Source organism: Crocuta crocuta, unplaced genomic scaffold (genome assembly GCF_008692635.1).
Source record: "Crocuta crocuta isolate KB4526 unplaced genomic scaffold, BGI_CrCroc_1.0 scaffold4, whole genome shotgun sequence".
In the NCBI taxonomy this organism is placed as follows: domain Eukaryota; kingdom Metazoa; phylum Chordata; class Mammalia; order Carnivora; family Hyaenidae; genus Crocuta; species Crocuta crocuta.
Genome location: NW_027529996.1, coordinates 1,572,684 through 1,592,420, shown reverse-complemented (window position 1 = coordinate 1,592,420; position 19,737 = coordinate 1,572,684). Strand labels below are relative to the sequence as shown.

The 19,737-nt window shown below is 40.2% G+C and overlaps 1 protein-coding gene across 1 annotated transcript; it reads left to right on the top strand.

Moving 5' to 3' along the window:
- Positions 1–905: 905 nt before the first annotated feature.
- On the top strand, positions 906–16,282 carry CARD6 (caspase recruitment domain family member 6). Its single transcript, XM_077763445.1, has 3 exons — positions 906–1,203; positions 2,277–2,843; positions 10,250–16,282. Exons 1-3 carry the CDS (start codon positions 912–914, stop codon positions 12,559–12,561), a joined length of 3,171 nt encoding a protein of 1,056 aa, XP_077619571.1. The 5' UTR covers positions 906–911; the 3' UTR covers positions 12,562–16,282.
- Positions 16,283–19,737: the final 3,455 nt, after the last annotated feature.

Here is a 19,737-nt window from a genome sequence, read left to right as displayed (position 1 = left end):
GGTCAGGCTCATGACCCTGGGATCAAGAATCACATACTCTACTGACTGAGCCAGACAGATGCCCTGCTTTCATCCTTTTAAGCTGTTCTTTTCTGTTTCCCACAAATTCCCACTTTAGGGAAACCTTGGGTATTTAAATTTTTTCTGCTGTTATAAATAATGCTGTCATTAAGATTCTTACACATGTATCTTTGGGCATTTGCCTGATTATTTCCTTAAGATAGTTTTCTAGACGTGAAATAGATGAGTTGAAAGGTATAAATTTTTATTCTTTTTTATTTTTTAAATGTTTATTTATTTTGAGAGAGAGAAAGAGACTGTAAGCAGGGAAGGGGTAGAGAGAGAACCCCAAGCAGGCTCCACACCCAGTGCAGAGGCTGATGATGTGAGGCTCAGGAAATGTGAGATCATGACCTAAGTTGAGATCAAGAGTGAGACACTTACCTGACTGAGCCGCCCAGGCACCCCTAAATTTGTATTTTTATCTGTCAGCATTTATTTATTTATTGTTGCAGATTGCCTGATTTCTCTTCAGAAAGAATTAATCAATTCCGTTTTTATCATGAGTAGAGCTCAGAGCAGGGAATACCTAGTCCAAACTAAATTTCAAGAGACTTCTCAGAGGAATTGACCCTGGGGCTGAGTCATGAGGAGACTGAGTCAACTCATCAAGAGAGCAGATAAATAATCTATAGGGAGGCAGACCTGGGTGGGTTTAGGGCTCCCCCCACCCCCAACTTGCCGCACCGCCTTGGCTTGTTTGTACCTGTCCTCTCCAATGCTAGGTATCTTTGACCTGTTTAATCTTTGCCAAATAGAATTACTCCTTGCCATTTTTTTTAAAAACTTGTATTTATTTACTACCGGAATGGTTTCATAATCCATTTCCTGGTCTAGAGGACACGGGAACAATGGCTGCCAGCAGCGTTTCTTCAGAGATTGTAGAAAGAGACCGAAAAAAGTTACTTGAAATCCTCCAACAAGATCCCGATTCTGTCTTAGATACATTAACCTCCCGGGGACTGATTTCTGAGGAAGAGTATGAGACTCTGGAGAATGTTACAGATCCCCTGAAGAAAAGTCGAAAGCTGTTAATTTTGGTACAGAAAAGGGGAGAGGTAAGCTGTCAGCAGTTTCTCAAGTGTTTACTTAGTACTTTTCCAGAGCCAGCTACCATTTGTNGGGGGGGTGGGGGGGGTAAGAGTGACAAAGCAGATTTCCTGAAAAAAGAATATTATTGCCTTCTGTTTTCATTTGCCTATCTCCTGGAGATAATTTTCACTAACAAATGATAAAGGGGGAAAGTGTCCAGGATTTTAAAAGCAGGGAACAATGTATTTTATTGATTTAGGGGATTGATAGTTCTTTGTTCAAACTGTATCCAAAGCTTGCAAAGTTTTAGTGCTAGTATAAACTGCTTATTATTCAGTAAGTAAATTCATGGATATTTAACAACCCTAAGCCCAAAAGCTGCATCTTTCACTTAGTATAGCCATTTTGGAAATATGAGAAAAATGATTTATAGCACACATAAATGGTGGATCAGTAACTTCATTTTTTTCTGTGATAAGAATACCTGCGAAGCCAACTTTTCTGGAACAATCAAAATGCTAATTCTTCAATGTTGAAAGGTAATAAATGACAGATGAGGGAGTATTTCTTCCAGAATGGATTTTTTAGTGATTCTCTATGTTACCACTAGAGGCAGGTGTAGCTCCTTTTTCTAAATATCAAAAAAATATTGAAGATTACTTCAAGAGGTAGAGGATCAGATAAAAATGTTCATGTTAGCAGTCTCTAATGTAGGACAAGACCCATATGCTTAGAGAAATAGATATTACTATTTTTAGAACTTATGATTCTGAATTAGAGCTATTTGCTTCCTGATTAGAAATTATGAGGATCAGATTTCATCAGCAATGGCCCTAGGAAATCCGACTTGTTTTGGGTCACAGTAAATCCACAAGTAAGCACTATTCATAGGACTCAAATTTTCTGTTTCACTCATGTACTCCTTGAGTTTGCTATGAAGAGCCAAACTTTTGAGCAAGGTAGGAATGTGATCTGATTTTTTTTTTCAGTGAGAGAAAGAAAGTATGACAGTTGACTTGTTATTTATCTGGGAGATGCTAGGTATTCCTGTCCTCCAGTTTTGAAATAAAGAAGAGAGATGATGCTTTGAGGTCTTGGAAACTCAAGTTATTATAAAATTTCTTTTTGGTAATTTGGAAAAGCAAAGTAACCCCCTCCCCCCCAAACTTTCTTGTTCTTTTCAGAATTTTTAAAACATGAGAATATAGAACCTCTTCAATCTATAGGGATAAGCAAGAATTCAGAAGATGTTTTTTCCTCTGGAGAGAAACAGCCCGAGAATCCTGAAATCACAGTGTCCTTCAAAGAGAAAGAACACCTGGATATGGGAATCTCTGAGACCTTCAGGGACATGAAAATTAGTTATAAGGAAGGTGTTTGGTCCTCAAGGGAAAATGAGGAGGAATACAACTCACAAAAAGTCATATCGCCTCATTTAGTTGAGAACATTAAATACCAAATTCCAGCAACTATTGAATATTTACAGGATGGACAAAGATATGAGGAGCCAGATGATTCTTTGTACTTAGGAAAAGATGAATATTTAGAATCTGTTGGACACTCTGAAGATGCAAAAACCTCTGTGGAAGAAGAGGATTCTAACGACTCAGAGCACAATGTCCATGATGGTGAAGAGGGCTTTGCATATTCAGAAACCTCACAGTTCTCTGATGAAGAACAGAGTTATGAGGATTCAGAATCTGGCATGTCATTGGAGGAGGAGGTGGAGGAGGAGGAGAAACGGATGGAAGGTATGGCAATACTATGTGATAGTTAGGCAACAACTTATTTTTAGGTTTCTGTGACATAGAGGGGAGAAGGGGTAAGGAAAGGCACCAGAAAAGCAGCTACTCAGAAATTCCTTGTACCCCTCTAATTTGGAATTTCCTTAAGGGTGGGTTTGACAGGAAGATGTAGACCCTACAAAATGATGGACAGCATAAGCAAAAATAAATACTGACTGAGCTTACAGGTTTATGCAGTCGCCTCCATGATACATACTAGTTGCTAAGCATTAGTTTTAGATGTTGCCTTCTATTTGCTCAAATTAAGACTTTAAAGTCATTTTAGTGCTTTTGTGACCAATCAGAGGGATCTGGAGATTATGGGCCAAACTGCTGAAGTGAAAATCAGAGAGGAACTTGTAATAATTGGGTAAGATCCCAAAATATTGGTACTTGGCTTGGTCCAGTAATAAGTTATCATCTTGATAAGGGATATTATATTGGTATCTTGAATTGAAATATTTCTGAATGAAAATTCAAAATATTAGAAATGCTTCATTTGGAGAGAGATTGTCTATGAAAATAAAAATCACCAAGCTTTGAGCAAAGAAGGAAAACATAGTTATCATCTCACACTTAGTCCAAATTGTGGGGATTCACCATCCAGTTCTAAGTAGGAGAGGAGTAATGTCCTCCTCATCACACGTTGTATAAGTTTGCTACGGGCTGCTGTAACAAAGTGCCACGAAGGTGGCTTAAACAATAAACAACAGAAATCCGGCATCTCAGTTTGGAGGCTAGAAGTCTGAAATCAAGGTTGGTTACTTCTGAAGGCTGTAAAGGAGGATCTGTCCCTAGTTCCTGGCAGTTTGTTAGAAATCTTCGGCATTCTTTGGCTCATAAAAATATCCCTCTCATCTGCCTTGATCTTCACATAGTCATCTCCCCTGGGTGCAGTTCTCTAGGTCCAAATTTCCCCTTTTTATAAGGACATTAGTCATATTAAATTAGAACCCACCCTAATGACCTCCTCTTAACTAATTATATCTACAGTGACTCTATTTCCAAATAATATCACATCCTGTGGCACGGTGGGGGTAGGGGGTAGGAATTCAATATAGGAATTTGAGGGGTACATAATTTAACCCATGACACAATTTTTTTCTTTTCAAATTTTTATTTATTTTAAAACTTTTTTTAACTTTATTTATTTCTGAGAGAGAGAAAGAGAGACAGCGTGAGCAGGGGAGGGTCAGAGAGAGAGGGAGATACAGAATCTGAAACAGGCTCCAGGCTCTGAGCTGGCAGTCAGCACAGAGCCTGATGCGGGGCTCGAACCCACGAACTGTGAGATCATGATCTGAGCTGAAATCAGATGCTTAACTGACTGAGCCACCCAGGCACCCCTCAAATTTTTATTTAAATTCTAGTGAGTTAACATACTGTGCAATATGGGTTTCAGGAGTAGAATTCAGGGATTCATCACTTCCATTAAACACCCAGTGCTCATCATAACAAGTGCCCTCTAATACCCATTGCCCTTCTAGTGCATCCCCTGCCCACTTCCCTCCATCAACACTCAATTTGTTCTCTATTGTTAAGAGTCTCTTGTGGTTTGTTTCCCTCTTTCTTTTTTATTTTTTAGCCCCCCTATATGTTCATCTGTTTTGTTTCTTAAATTCAACATAGGAGTGAATTTACATGGTTATTTGTCTTTCTCTGACTGAGTTATTTCACCTAGCATAATATACTCTAGCTTCATCCACATCATTGCAAATGGCAATATTTTGCTCTTTTTTCCAATAAAATTTTTTTAATGTTTATTTTTGAGAGAGAGAGAGAGACAGAGCATGAGTGGGAGAGGAGCAGAGAGAGAGGGAGATGCAGAATCTGAAGCAGGCTCCAGGCTCTGAGCTATCAGCACAGAGCCCTCTGTGGGCCTTGAACTCATGATCACAAGATCATGACCTGAGCCAAAGTTGGACCCTTAACTGACTGAGCCGCCTGTGCTCCCCAAGATTTTATTCTTTTTGATGGCTGAGTACTATTCCGTCCACAACACAATTCTTGTTTACCCTCCTACCTTCCAATCCATAATCGTTTTTAGGCCTTGTTCTTTGTTTTTTGTTTTTTTTTTTTTTAAGTTTCTTTGTTTATTTTGGGAGGGAGAGAGAGAGAGAGAGAGAGAACAAGCATGAGCATGAGCATGGGATGGGCAGAGAGAGAGGAAGAAAGAGAATCCCAAGCACTGTCAGCATGGAGCCTGACATGGGGCTCAATCTCACAAACTGAGATCAAGACCTGAGCTAAAATCAAGAGTCAGACTCTTAAACGACTGAGCCACCCAGGTGACCCTAGGCTTCATTCTTAATTTTTAAAATTTATTTACATATTTCACTTATTGTATAGGGTGACTTAATTATTCACTGCATATTATCATCATTATACTGTAAAAAGTCCCTGTTGTCTGTTTATTCCATTTTTTCTTTATTCCCCACTCCCCTTATTCCATAGGTAACATTCTAATATGATGTATTTCTTGTATGTTACTGTTTACTGTATGGTCTTCTTTTCTGTATCAGTTATTTAGTGTACCAATACTGCTGCATAACAAAGCTTATCAAAATTCAGTTGCTTCAAAGAATAAGTGTGTATTATTGTTCATGTGTCTGTAGTTGGCTGGGCAGTTCCTCTGGTCTTTCCTGGGTTTTCTCATGTGTCTGTGGTCAGCTGGCTATAGACTAGTCTGTCATCTTCTGGCAGGCTGGTCTGGACTTCTTCTCAGACTAGATGGGGCATATTCTTACGGTGAGGACAGAGGAGTGTTAGACAGAAGGCAAGAAGGATAGAGAGAGGGAAAGAGAGAAAAGAGGGGTTAGACTCAGAACTACCATGCCATATGTATTAGTTTCCTAAGGCTCACAAAGTCTCACACAGGGTGGCTTAGGAGACAATGGGGGATTTATTGTCTCACAGCTATCGGGGCCAGAGGTGTGAAAGCAAGGTGTTTGCAGGGTCAAGGCCTCTCTGCAGGCATTTAGAAGGAGCTGTTCCAGTTCTCTCTCTAGTGTCTGGTAGCCTCAGTTATTCCCTGGGTTCAGATGGCCATCTTCTCTCTGGGTGTCTTCAAAACATTTTCCCTCTGTGCACATCTCTGTTTTCAAATTTCCCCTTTGTAAGGACAGCAGCCATACTGGATGGGAGTTCACCCTAATGACCTCATTTTAATGTGACTTCTGTAAAGATTTTGTTTACAAATAAGGTCACATTCTGAGGTACTGGGAACTGCACAATTTTTTGGGGGGGTGGGGGAAGCACAATTCAACCCATAACACCATCACTTCTGCAAAATTCTGTTGGCCAAAGTATGTCACACAAAGACAATGCAAATTAAAGAGCTGGGGAAAAATAGATACCACTTCTCTCAAAGTAATATTGCCGAAAGCCAAAATATCCCCAGAAAGCCATTAATTGGGGCTATTTTTTGCAATCAATCTAACACCTTTAGCAAAACAGTTCAAGAAAATTCTCAGTAATAACAGAGTTCTGACTTGAAACGTTAATTCTAATATCTAACCAATCCAGTCTAGTTGACTGGAGGCATGAGGCTACCCTCTTTTTCCTCTGCAATATTTATGCAGCTAGGAACTGAAAAACATACAAATGTATCTGAATCAAAGGAGAAGGATCATCATGTTTTTTGTTATGCTAAATTTCATGACAAAAAAAGTCACAGTGTCTAATCTAAGTCTCGAGAAGGCTTATGGCATTGCTTTGTGTACTCTGCACTGTATAAGGTCAACTTGTGTGTAGATTCTAGCAATCAGCCCCCTTCCCTTCCAGCTTACAGTTGAGTTCCTCCAGTGGCGGGAACCCTATATTTACCATTTCCCTTGCCCTTTCTTCTTGAAGATCTAAGTTTTCATGTGATGTTTCCCTTCAGCCTGAAGACTTTTTATTATTTCTTTTTTAAGAATTTCTTTTAATGTAGGTCCATTAGTGGGAAATTCTCTTAGTTTTTGCTTTTTGAAAAATGTCTTTATTTTGCCTTTGTTCCAGAAGGATATTTTTGTTAGATACTGATTTATAGGTTGACAGCTTTTCTGCCTTCAGCACTTTATGGATGCCATTCCTGTCTTTTGGCTTCCATTGTTTCTCATGCTAAGTCTGCAGTTATTTTATCATTATAAGTGTTATTTCTTTTTCTTAAATTTTTATTAGCAGTTGACTCATATACTTAGATATGATTTTCTTTGTTTCTATCCTCCTTAGGATTTGCAGAATCTGCAAAACTTTTGTTTAAAATCAAATTTGGAAAATCTTCTGCCATTATTTATCCAAATATTTTTTTCTGTCCCATTTGTTTCCTCCTCCCTTTCTGACACTTCAAGTACATATATGTTTAAGTTTTGATATTGTTCTATGGATTCTACGGCTTTATATATTTTTTTGTTTAGTATTTTTGCCTCTCTGTTCATCAGATTGGATCATTTCCATTGCTATATCTTTAAGTATACTGACCATCTCTGTCACTTCCAATTTGCTGTTAAGTCCATTTACCGATTTTTTAAAAATTTAGATATTGTGATTTTTAATTCTAGAATTTCTATTTTGTAATATTTTCTATTTTTTTCCTGGGATTCCTATTTAATGACTCATTATGAGTTTATTTTATTTTATATTCGTATGAGTAGTTAAGATCGCTACTTTAAAATTCTTATGTCCTAGGGGCATCTGGGTGGCTCAGTCGGTTAAGTGTCTGATTCTTGATTTTGGCTCAGGTCATGATCTCACAGTTCATGAAATTGAGCCCCATGTCAGGGTTCTCTCTCTCCCTCTCTCTCTGCCCCTCCCTTGCTCATGCACACTCACTCACTTTGTCTCTCAAAATAAATAAATACACATTAAAAAAAAAATAAGGTAAAATTCTTACATCCTAAATCTAACATCTGGGTCAGTTTCCATTGATGGAGTATGGGTTATAGTTCTGTCTCTTCCTATGTCTGTTAACTTTGGATTGCATCCTAAATATTGTGTATGATAGATTGTAGAGACTCTAAATTGTTAAATATCTCCAAAGAGTCTTTTTTTTTTTTTTTTCGGCCTCTGTTCATTTCCAAATAACCTAACTGGACTCAAATTCAAAATTCTCCTTTCAGTGAGTGGTAGCTAAAAATCATCTCTTTTTGCCTTAGCTGGGCTATTTTCATAAATTTTAAGTTTACAAAAATATATTAGGTTCTAGATATTATTGCTCCTTTTTTCTTTTCTTTTTTTAAAATTATTTTTTTAATGTTTATTTTTGAAAGAGAGAGAGACAGAGTGTGAGTGGGGGAGGGTCAGAGAGAGGGTGACACAGAATCCAAAGCATGCTCTGGGTTTTGAGCTGTTAGCACAGAGCCTGACCATGGCTTGAACCCACAAACTGTGAGATCATGACCTGAGCCGAAGTCGGATGCTTAATTGACTGAGCCACCCAGGTGCCCCTTAACTTTTTTCTTTTTATCCACTTCTGTGCTTATTGATTGTATCATTGTTGCTATGTACGAGATTTATTTACCCTGTTGCTTCTTGGTGTGGTATCCCAGACGAGCTCCACAGTAGTCAGGAAGGACTGACGAGTCCTCACCTTGTCAGTACTGGATATCCTGGCCTGGGCTCTGTGGGTGCAAGTTTTTGTGCCGAAGAAACAGAGGATTGTTGTCCAAAGGCAAAATAGATGATAGGCAAGAGTGAGACTAAAAGCTTGCCTGCAACCTAGCCTTTCACTGCCTCCCCTGGGAACCCTTTTTACTAGCCCCAACTCCTCCCTCACCTTCTTACCCCAACACATATTCCACTTCAAGCGACCTTTAGACTGCCCAAGGATTTCTTAGAGTTGTCTTTGCTAATCCTTTAAATCCATACTTTTCTCTCACTCCTGCTGTTTATTCCAGGCTATTTTTATAGGGAATCCAAGAAGCTTATGCTCGTTTGCCATCTATCAGGAGTAAAAAAGTACTCTCTGATCTTTCTCTACTAAGCACTAATCTCTGTATTCCCAGGAGGCATATTAGAAAATTGGAGATTAGGAGAAAGTAGGTACAGCACATAAATTCTGAGAAAACTTTAATGGACATAAAATCTTTCATTTTTCCAAACTGTAGCAAGAGATACATTTAAGAAAGAAATCAGGGGTGCCTGGGTGGTTCAGTTGGTTAATGGTCCAACTTTGGCTCAGGTCATGATCTTGGGGTTTGTGAGTTTGAGCCCTGTGTTGGGCTCTGTGATGACAGCTTAGAGCCTACAGCCTGCTTCGGATTCTCTCTCTCTCTCTCTCTCTGCCTCTCCCCCACTCATTCTCTCTCTCCCAGAAATAAATAAACATTAAAAAATTAAAAAACAGAAAGAAGGAAAGCAAGAAAGGAAGGAAGGAAGAAAGAGAAAGAAACCAGTATCAGTTGGTTAAGCAGCAGACTCGATTTTGCCTCAGGTTGTGATTTCAGTGTTTATGAGTTCAAGCCCTGCATTTGGCTCTGTGCTCACAGCATGGAGGCTGCTTCAGATCCACTGTCTCCCTCTTTCTGCCCCTCCCCTGCATGCACTCTCTGTCAAAAATAAATAAGCATTAAAGAATATATATAAAAAAAGAGATCAGTATCTACCTAGAAAACTCCTCATACATTTATATCATAAAACATTAACAAGGTTTTTCATCAGTGCATACAAACATTAGCCAAAAAATTGGAAAACCAAAATGATCATCAGTAGACAATGGTTAAATAAGTAATGGTCCATCCAAATCATGAAGTATGATGGATTAGCTAAAAAAAAACATATATGAGGGTGCCTGGGTGGCTTAGTCGGTTAAGCATCCAACTTTCGCTTAGATCATGATCTCACGGTTCGTGGGTTCAAGCCCCGCGTCGTGCTCTGTGCTGACTGCCAGCTCAGAGCCTGGAGCCTGTTTCGGTCTGTGACTCCCTCTCTCTCTGACCCTCCTCTTCTCATGCTGTCTCTCTCTCTCTCTCTCCTAGAAATAAATAAAAACATTAAAAATAAATAAATAAAAAAATAAAAAAACATATATGAACTGACTTGGAAGAATTTGCAAAGAACACCATTAAGTGAAAAGAAATCGAAAATCATTTGTTTAGTATAATACAATTTATGTAAAAATAAAATAGTATCCACTGAACCAAACAATATATTTCTCTGTATGCATGCATTACTTACATACTTGCATAGAAAAAGGATGGGAAGCAAACATACATAACATATTGGCATCTCTTAGGAGGAAAATGGAATTGGCAGAGTGGCGAAAGGGAACTTTCACTTTATTTGTACCGTTCCATCTTACAATGAAAAAGTCAATTACTTATTTAATTTTAAAAGTCAGTGAAGGTAGCTTAGATTCTGAATGTGACATTCACGGAGTATCTTTTTCTCTACAGAAAGAAAAAAGGTATTTAAAGATGTCCTGTCATGTTTGAACATGGATAGGAACAGAAAGCTTCTGCCAGATGTTGTTAAACAATTCTCCTTAGATCGAGGATGTCTGTGGGCACCCGAGACTCCAGGAGACTTAGCCTGGAATTTCCTGGTGAAAGTTCAAGCGCTGGATGTGACAGCCAGAGATACGATCCTCAGACACAAGGTTCCGGATGAGGGTAACAAAGAGGAACTGCTGACCCGAGTGGAGAATTTGGAAATGAGAGACATACGAACCATTAATCCCTTTGATGTCCTTTGTGCCTCTATGCTCTGTTCAGACAGCTCGTTGCAACGCGAAGTCATGTCCAACATGTATCAATGCCGGTTTGCTCTTCCTCTGCTCCTGCCAGACGCAGAAAACAACAAAAGCATCTTAATGCTGGGGGCCATGAAGGGCATTGTGAAGAAGTGGTCAACACAGTCTTCAGGAGGGCCCATAGGAGATACAGAAAAGTGCCTGACTCTCATGAAGATGCCTGTCATCTCTTTTGTGCGTCTCGGATACTGTAGCTTCTCCAAGTCCAGAATCCTCAACACACTGCTTGGCCCTGACCAACTAAAATCTCACAAAATCTTTCTCCATCAAGATTTTACTGTCCCAGTATTTCCCCGGCAAATCTCTGATGGCCTGGTAGAGATAATGTGGCATTTTCCTGATAGCGATGGTCTAAAGGAAAATGCTAGTGTTTTCCAAAAGCCTGTTGCTCTGGCCAACCTTCGTGGAGATCTAGAAAGTTTTTGGACGCAGTTCGGTTTCTTGGTGGAAGTTTCCTCAGCTGTGTTTTTTTTCACTGACTACCTAGGTGAGAAGGAGTGGGACTTGCTGATGTTTTTAGGAGAAGCTGCCACGGAGAGATTCTACTTTGTCCTCAGTCCCCAGGCCCAGGAGAGTGAAGAGACACAACTTTTCCAGAGGATTCTGAAGCTGAAGCCATCACAGCTTCTGTTTTGGGAGGGAGAAGAAGCTGGGGAGAGAGGGAAGAATATTGAGGGTCTTCAAGCTGCTCTCCAGGAAGCGATGTCCTCTTCACTCAGATGTGTGTCCATGGAGGATATGGGCTCCCTGGCCAGGGAGTTGGGAATCCAGGTAGATCAAGACTTTGAGTACGTTCAGGGGCTTCAAACTCCCCCTAGTGAAAATTTGTCTGGAACAGCTAAAGATGAGAGACAACAAAGACACAGTCAGCCAGAAAGCTCATGTGAAAGCCCAGCTGTGATGCCTGTAAGAGAGCCTGGGGCTAGCCAGAATCTCCAGAGTTTCTACCTCCCCCCAGTATTCACACCTCATCTGGAAAACTCCTGTCCTTTACCAAGCAGAATTGGAGGTAACTTTAACCATGTTTCTCTCAAAGCCCCCTGGGTTATGGGCTCCCACTTTTGGTCAGAGCAGAGGTCGAAGTGGTTCCATCCCTGGCCTTTTCAGAAAACAAGGGCCTATGGTCGAGGTAAAAGTTTTCGGTTTCGGTACTTCCAACCCCAGAGATTTTATTCACCTGAAAGATTCACGAAATTTTCAAGAACTGCTTGGGGACATCCCATGACTAAAACAATTGGAAGATCACCAAGACCTGTGTCTCAGCATTTACAGGCCTGGCCCAGGAGACCACAGACAATGGGAGCTCTTGAAAAGTCTGGGGCAGTGGTCTCCCAGGTAGGTCACTCCCACTCCCCGGGTTTGCAGCCACCAGAAGCAACTGGGAAGCCACAGCCTAAGCAAGCCTATGCCCATAGAACACAGCCACCAAGAGCAACTGGGAAACCTTTGAAAACAACATCCCATATTGAAGGTTTTTACCCTCAGGCCTTTCCACCAGCAGGAGCCACACAAAAACCTATAAGACATGCTTCTCATCAAGGAACCAGATTGAAGACACAGGATGGACCTTTAAATCCAGACTTCCAAATGGGATCCTATCCCAGCTCCAACAGCAAATGTTTACCCAGCTCTCAGTTTAAACCCAGTCAGCCCAAGCCATCCCAGGTCAAACACTCTCCACCTGTGCCCTCTCAACCCAAGCCCACTCAAACAAAACCCACTGAGCACTGGCCCTCCCCCGCTAAACCCTCTCCACCCAAACCCACTCAGCCCCAGCCCTCTCCTGCTAAACCCTCTCCACCCAAACACACTCAGCCCAAACCATGCCCATCCCAACTCTCCCAGTGTAAACCTTCTCAGCCCAGGGCCGCTCAACCCAAGTCATCTAAGACTAGTCCTCCACAGGCTAAGGCATACCATGCAAGAGCAGGGCCCAAGAGGGCTGGGAAATGTTAAAGTGCTTCCCCTAGAGACCTATGAAACTTATCCTTAAGCCAGGCCATTGCTATCATATGGTAACCTAAAGAAGAGTGGTAGTGATGGTAAGAGACTACTATTAGTAGCATGACACAGAAAAAGAAAAGATACACACTGCCTAACGGGTATCAAAATATTTGTAAGAACTGTATCCACCAAAAGGAAAAAGATGAAAAAAATTGAGAGTAGAATCAAGGAGTAAATAAATGAACTGAGCTCAACTCCCTTGAGTATTAGGTAATATATAACCTGAATCCGAGGAATGGGGCTATTGAGACCAGCCCATAAAATAAGGCTCAGGCTGCCTCAGTGTTGCAAGAAAAATTGCTCTAAATGTTGGCTGCTCCTGAGGTGTCTTAGTCAAGTTTTTGGTCAATATCAGCCACTAAGCAGATAACCTTGTTTGTTTGGGTGATGTTTATATCAACTTACTGGTGATAATAGTTCCAATTTGCTTGGATAATATAACTCTCTCATTTGACCCTTATGTATAGAAATAATGAATTAACAACCAATGATATAAATTGTTTTGCATTAACTTGGGTATGATTTGACTATTTGACTATTTATACTTAAAATATTTTTAATAGTTAAGGTAACTTGGCTTACTAGAGGATCTGATACATTATCCTCATGATTCCAACTTAAAATGTATACTTGAGTTTTTAATTTTAGAGTTGTGACTTTTTAAGTTGGAAAGATTAAGATAGATTTACAAAGCTTGTAAAAAGCATTGCAGTGTTTAATAGAACTTAAGATTTATAAAATTTATAATTTTAACCCATTGAATTCATTACTATCCTAAACATATAGTAAGTTCTGCTAAATAGAAGGATAAGTAAAAGGAATATATTAAATTTAGAATATTTAAGCAAAGTTTAATTGTAAATGACACCAGATATCAATACAAGGCCACTTTAAAGGTTCATGTTAAAGTTCACTAGATGTAGAAATAAAATAAGATTTGTAAATTGGATTAAGACCTGCTTTTTGGATTTGTGATTTTTATAACATTAATACTAATTTTTAAGTACTAAAATAGCCCCACTTAGCTTTTCTGGGTTAATTTTTTTTTTTTTTTTTTGCTTTCAAAGACACCAAGAGAAAAAAATCATTGATGCATAGATAAGAAATGATCTTTAAAAAGGAATAACTAATCTCTGAGAACATTCTCATACTACAATAGGTATCCTTCATTTGTGCATGTTTTAAGCAATTAATATTGAGTATTTAGAGGATGTTAAATTGCTAAAGGTTATTGAAAAGATGAGGAAAGACGGGACTATGCATGTAGATTTTTATCTTTGTCTTTTCAGGAGAAAAAGCATAACTATCGTAACTACAAAATCTTTGGTGTTAAAGTGGAGTTTCTCAATGAACATAATCTTTTTTCTGTTTAAATTTTGTTACATTTTGAAATGAGCAATATTAGTGATGTTTTTAAAATGTTTTCCCGAACCCTTCTTCAAGAGGGTTATTAGAGGATAGAACTTGTTGGGTTCTTTGTCACCAACAGATTCAGTGTCAGTTTCTTTCTTGACAATACGTGTGTGGACCATTCCAATTGGACACTTTTAGGAGGGTTTAATAATGAGACTATTTGTAAAGGGCTGGACAAGATGTAGAAACAGTGTAAAAGCTAGGGCAGCACAAGTACAAGTGGGGCATGTGGCTGCCCCAAGATCTGAAGGGCAAGAAGGGGCAGTGCTTTCTCCCATCAGAAGAGCTATGTGGGAAGGGTCTTGGGTCTCGCTGGTTGAGTGGGGCCGCAGGCGACAGTGACCCACAGGGTGTGATTCCAGGGAATAAATATTTATTCCACATCTGATCTGCCAGTGTGTCCCCTTGGCCAAAGCCAACCAGAAACCAGGAAACAAAGAGCCCACTTAGGCAGTTCATGCTGATCAGTCTTAGGGTTGGGACCAGGGTACAGAGTGAATCTGGAGGGGCAAACAGATGGCACTTAACAGATTTCATCTTTTCCATTTAATTCTTCCTTCCTTTTCTCTTTTCTCCTTTCTTCCTTCTCTTGCATTATTTATTGAATATGTATTATGTGTAAGGCATTGGAGTAGGACCTGAGAAGACATGCAAAGAGAATGAGAAATCCTACTATGGTTGTGAGACCCTATAGGTCTGTTTCCTCCTTATTATAAAACTATAAGCTTATTGGGGTGTCTGGGTGGCTCAGTCAATTGAGTGTCTAACTCCTGTTTCAGCTCAGGTCATAATCCCAGGGTTGTGGGATCGAGCCCCACACTGGGCTCTGTGCTGAGCAAAGAGACTACTTAAGATTGTCTCCCTCTTGGGAAATACACATCAAAACCACAATGAGATACCATCTCACACCTGTCAGAATGGCTAAAATTAACAACTCAAGAAACAACAGTTGTTGGTAAGGATGCAGAGAAAGGGGAACGCTTTTGCACTGTTGGTGGGAGTGCAGCCACTCTGGAAAACAGAATGGAGGTTCCTCACAAAATTAAAAATAAAGCTAACCTATAACCCAGCAATTGCACTGCTATGTGTTTATCCAAAGGATACAAAAATGATGATTTGAAGAGCCACATGTGCCCCAATGTTTATAACAGCACTATCAACAATAGCCAAATCATGGGAAGAGCTCAAATGCCCATCGACTGACAAATGGAAAAAGAAGGCATTTACACAATGGAATAATTACTTAGAGATCAAAAAGAATGAAATCTTGTCATTTTCAACAATGTTGATGGAACTAGAGGGTATTACACTAAGTGAAATAAGTCCGTCAGAGAAAGACTGGTATCATAATATTTCACTCATGAGAAACTTAAGAAACAAAACAGATGAACATAGGGGAAGGGAAGGAAAAACAAGATAAAAACAGAGAGGGAGGCAAACCATATGAGACTCCCAAATACAAAGAACAAACTGAGGGTTGCTGGAGGGGTTTTGGGTGGGGGGAATGGGCTAAAAGGGTGATGGACATTTGGGAGCACACTTGTGATGAGAATTCAGTGTTATATGTAAGCGATGAATCACTAAATTCTACTCCTGAAACCATTATTACATTATATGTTAACTAACTTGGATTTAAATGAAAAGAAAAAAGATTCTCTCTCTCCCTTTGCTCCTCTCCCCCTCTCTTGCTCATTCTCTCTCTAATATAAATAAAATGAAAAAAAAAAAACCTATAATACAGAAATAGACAAAGAACAAAGGAATATAAAAATAGTCTGTAATCCCATAACTCAGAGTAACTGGTAATGTAGCCCTCAGACTCACTAGTAACATTTTCATATATTTTTTTCTAGGTGTATCTATTTACAGACAGTGCTCAGTGCATATTCAGGTCTATGCTAGGGTTGAATGTGGCAAAATCAAATACAGTTTTGGGACAGGCAGTGTAAATAGGATGAAATATTTGTTTTCCAGACTTAAGAAAATCTCAATTCAGGACATGAAATATAATCAAAGGGCATCTTTGTATAATGCACAAGCTCAAGTGTTGTAAGTCAAATGTGCAAAAATTCAGAACCACTTATTTATATGTGTGTTATTTACTAAATTGAGAGCATTCAGTTTGTACTTGGCTTGTTGTTGTTAGCAGATTGAAGAGTCTACCCAATGATACCTCTTTCAACACCTGAAAATCCTTTCTTAAACACCTTAAGTCAACTTATATATTGTACAGGAAAGCCAATAAAGGTTATTTTTTTAAACAAAACATTGAAAAAGTGTGCTCTTTGTTGAGATGCTGGAAAAGAGTATATTCCAATGCCATTCAAAGATTGGCCACAGGGACAAAGCTGTCTCATAAATCATACTAGCCTTATAAATCTGTTTTACCTACATGCATGGTGGCCTTATGCATTTCTTTACGTCTTTTTATAGTCTCCTTTGTGGTAAGGCATAGCTCCCTTTCAGATATTTGCTATATAGGGTCCATGTAAGCAAAGGGTCTGCTGGGGAGTATAAACATGACACTGACTGTCAAGGATTCAGAAATCTGATTTAATGGGTGGTTCTAAGTGGTAATTGCTTAAGGGTAGTTCTTAGTGTTTGTTAAGGTAAAGACTAAGTAAGATGCAATAGCAAAGGTAAGGCAAAAAATACAGTGGCTTAACTAATATGGGGGCTAATTTTTCCTTCATATAACATCATAGTCTGTTTAAGCTGATGGAGCAACTCTTCTCCACAGGGCTCATTAAGAACTAAGTTCCTACCACCTTGTTATTCCATTTCTTTGGACATTGCCCTTTTCTGTACGATTAAAGTCACTCTCATTTCCTTGATGCAATTCACAGAATGTGAGAAAAGCCAAATTGCAGAGAGACTAGTTAAGTTAGGGATGATTTGAAAACTGTGTGCTGTCTTTCAATCACATTCCATTGGCTCACACTTGGTCATAGGGCCACATGTAGCTACAAATAAGGCTGGGAAATGCGGTCGCCAGGTAAGTAGCCATGCATCCAGGAAGAAGAGGAGAAACAGCACTTTGTCCAAATATAGAATATCAAGAATATCAGAGGCCCAGGGGTGCCTGGGTGGCTCTGTCGGTTGAGCAACCAATTTCAGCCTAGGTCATGATTTGATTTCACTGTTCCCAAGTTTGAGCCCTGCATTGGGCTCTGTACTGACAGCTCAGAGCCCAGAGCCTGTTTCAGATTCTGTGTCTCCCTCTTTCTCTCTGCCTCTCCCTTACTCATGCTCTCTTTCTCTCTCTCTGAAAAATAAATAAAAACATTAAGAAAATTAAATAAGGTAAGGTGGCTACTGTGATCTGGGTATTGTCTGCTCCTGATCCTAAATTATATACAAGGCCCATAATGTTTTCTATTATTCTATAATATAAACTAGACTATTCCCAGATCCCAGGTGTCAGCATTCTTCACTCCCTTTTGGTAAGTTTCATTAAATTCAGAAGCAGTGATTGTATAATGTGAGCATGTATAATAATCACCTGAGGTGGTTGTTAAAATTGCATATTATTTGGGTTCCTCTTACAGATCGATTCAGTAAGTCTGGGGTAAGCCTGATGAATGGCTTTTTTTTTGTTTTTTAATTTTTAATGTTTATTTACCCTTGAGAGAGTAAGAGAGACAGAGAATGAGCAGGGAAGGAGCAGAGTGAGAGAGGGACACAGAATCTGAAACAGGCTCCAGGCTCTAAGCTGTCAGCACAGAGCCCGACGTGGGGCTCGAACCCACAAACCGTGAGATCATGACCTGAACCGAAGTCGAATGCTCAACCAACTGAGCCACCCAGGTGCCCCAGGAATGGCCTTTTAACAGGGACTCCCACTGAAGCAGAAGATCCTGGGGCCATATTCTGAAAAACCCAGACAGGGCCCAGGCTACAAACCTGTTTTTAGGAGCTCAGAGAAAGAAATTTTCATCTGGACCAGGAATCCAGTCTGGGTTAATTTCCCTTCATTTATCATTCTCATTACATTCATTGTTCATGTCCTGCTGGAAAATTGTGCACTTAAAGGCTGTTGTAAGGAGGTGGTAATGAGGTAAAATGTTTTAGCCGTTTAAGATTAGGACTGTTCTGTTCTACCTATAGGTTTCTATGTCTAACACTTCACAGTTTGTCTGCAAGTTTTGTGCCTGATTAAATTTAAAAACGTCCTTTTACTTTTCAAAATGTGCTTTTTTCTCTTTGCTCCATGGCCAAGCCTTGCTTTTTCCCCTCAAGCCTCGGTTCTTTCTTCCTCTTGCCCAATGTCACTGGTATAGGTCATATTATACTTTCACTAAAGGCAGAAGATTAACACTAGGGATTAATGCAGATGATTTTGGGCTTGGGTCTTGATTTGACACTCGCATGTCTCTAGGCCTCAGACTAGATAAACTTCTCTGGGCTGGCAAAAGCCGAGAGAAAAGAGAATAGATCAAGATACTGAGATGTTGTGTGTGTGTCCTCCAGACTGGCCCTTGCCCCGAACCCCCAGTCCTTGGTAAATTCCCCACTCCCACCTCGGGGCCTGAGGATGAGCAGTACCACCCAAAGAGAGATTTGGATACTGTGTACCTTTAATGTCTGTCCCACTTTCCATGACTGAACTGGGTTGAGGGATGACGTAAGAGAGGAAAGTAAGGAGGAAATAGTATTAATAAAAAAAAGTTTATTAAGTAGTACTTCAAATCCATTCCCAACAGGAGCCTGGGCAGTGGGGACAGAGCGCCGGGAGGACCGGATGGAGAAGAGCCAAGGGTGTGGTGGGAGCCCTGGGTGGAGGGTGTTTCCAGAGACAGCGCACGGTGTCTTGGGCATTTTATCAAATCAGGGCCAATCTCCTTGCTTTTAGACTAGACCTACTTTGGATGCTTCTAAGATAAGGAATGAGATGAAAGTTTCAGAAGCTTAAGAGGAAGACCGGTCAAAGATTATTCTGCTTCCCCAATCATATTGAAAACTACCCAAATAACTGCTCACATAGTTTCAATCCTGGGCAGCCATGGGACATGATGCTCTGTTCTCCATTCACTGCGGATCCACCCGTGCTGCCTTGAGGCTCCACTGCAGGATTCCCCAAACCACACGCGGGCAGGCTGTTCTCAGCCAGTGACCGCATGGGCATGGCGGGGAGCTAGAGCTGGGCGGGTCCTCCCCACAGGGGGCACTCCAGCGGGCCACCTCTGCTCTGGGCTCTGAGACTTTCTCTGAGCTGCACTGTGGTCTGAGGCTCTGCCTCCATGCCACCCTCGCTCCTGCCCCGATCCAAGTCCTGCTTCCTCTTTTGCCTTCCAGGTGTCAGCCCTGCAGGGGAGTGGGACACTCTTCTCACCCACTCCTGCCCCTGTGTCCCTTTTGCTTCAGAGATTTTCCTTGTACTTGAATGTTATGTTAGTGTATGCTTCGTGAAGGACTTGAACTGGCATAAGTTCTTTGTGAAAAATGTTTCTTCTTTTTTTCAAGTGTCTGTGCAGTCGTGGACACACCTACTCCCCCCTCAACTCTTGTACGAGAAAGCAGACCTGGTGAATTTTGTCTGTGGTGTTGAGAAATTCCTTCAAGGAGGGAAAGATGCCTTGACTCTTTTTACTTCTCTTTTTTAGGTTGGACATTGATGTTGAACATGGAGAGAATTTTTTGCAAGAGCTTTGCAAAAGCTTAAAGATAACACAAAATCATTCACAATTTGCTATTCTCTTTCGTAGTGCCCAAGAA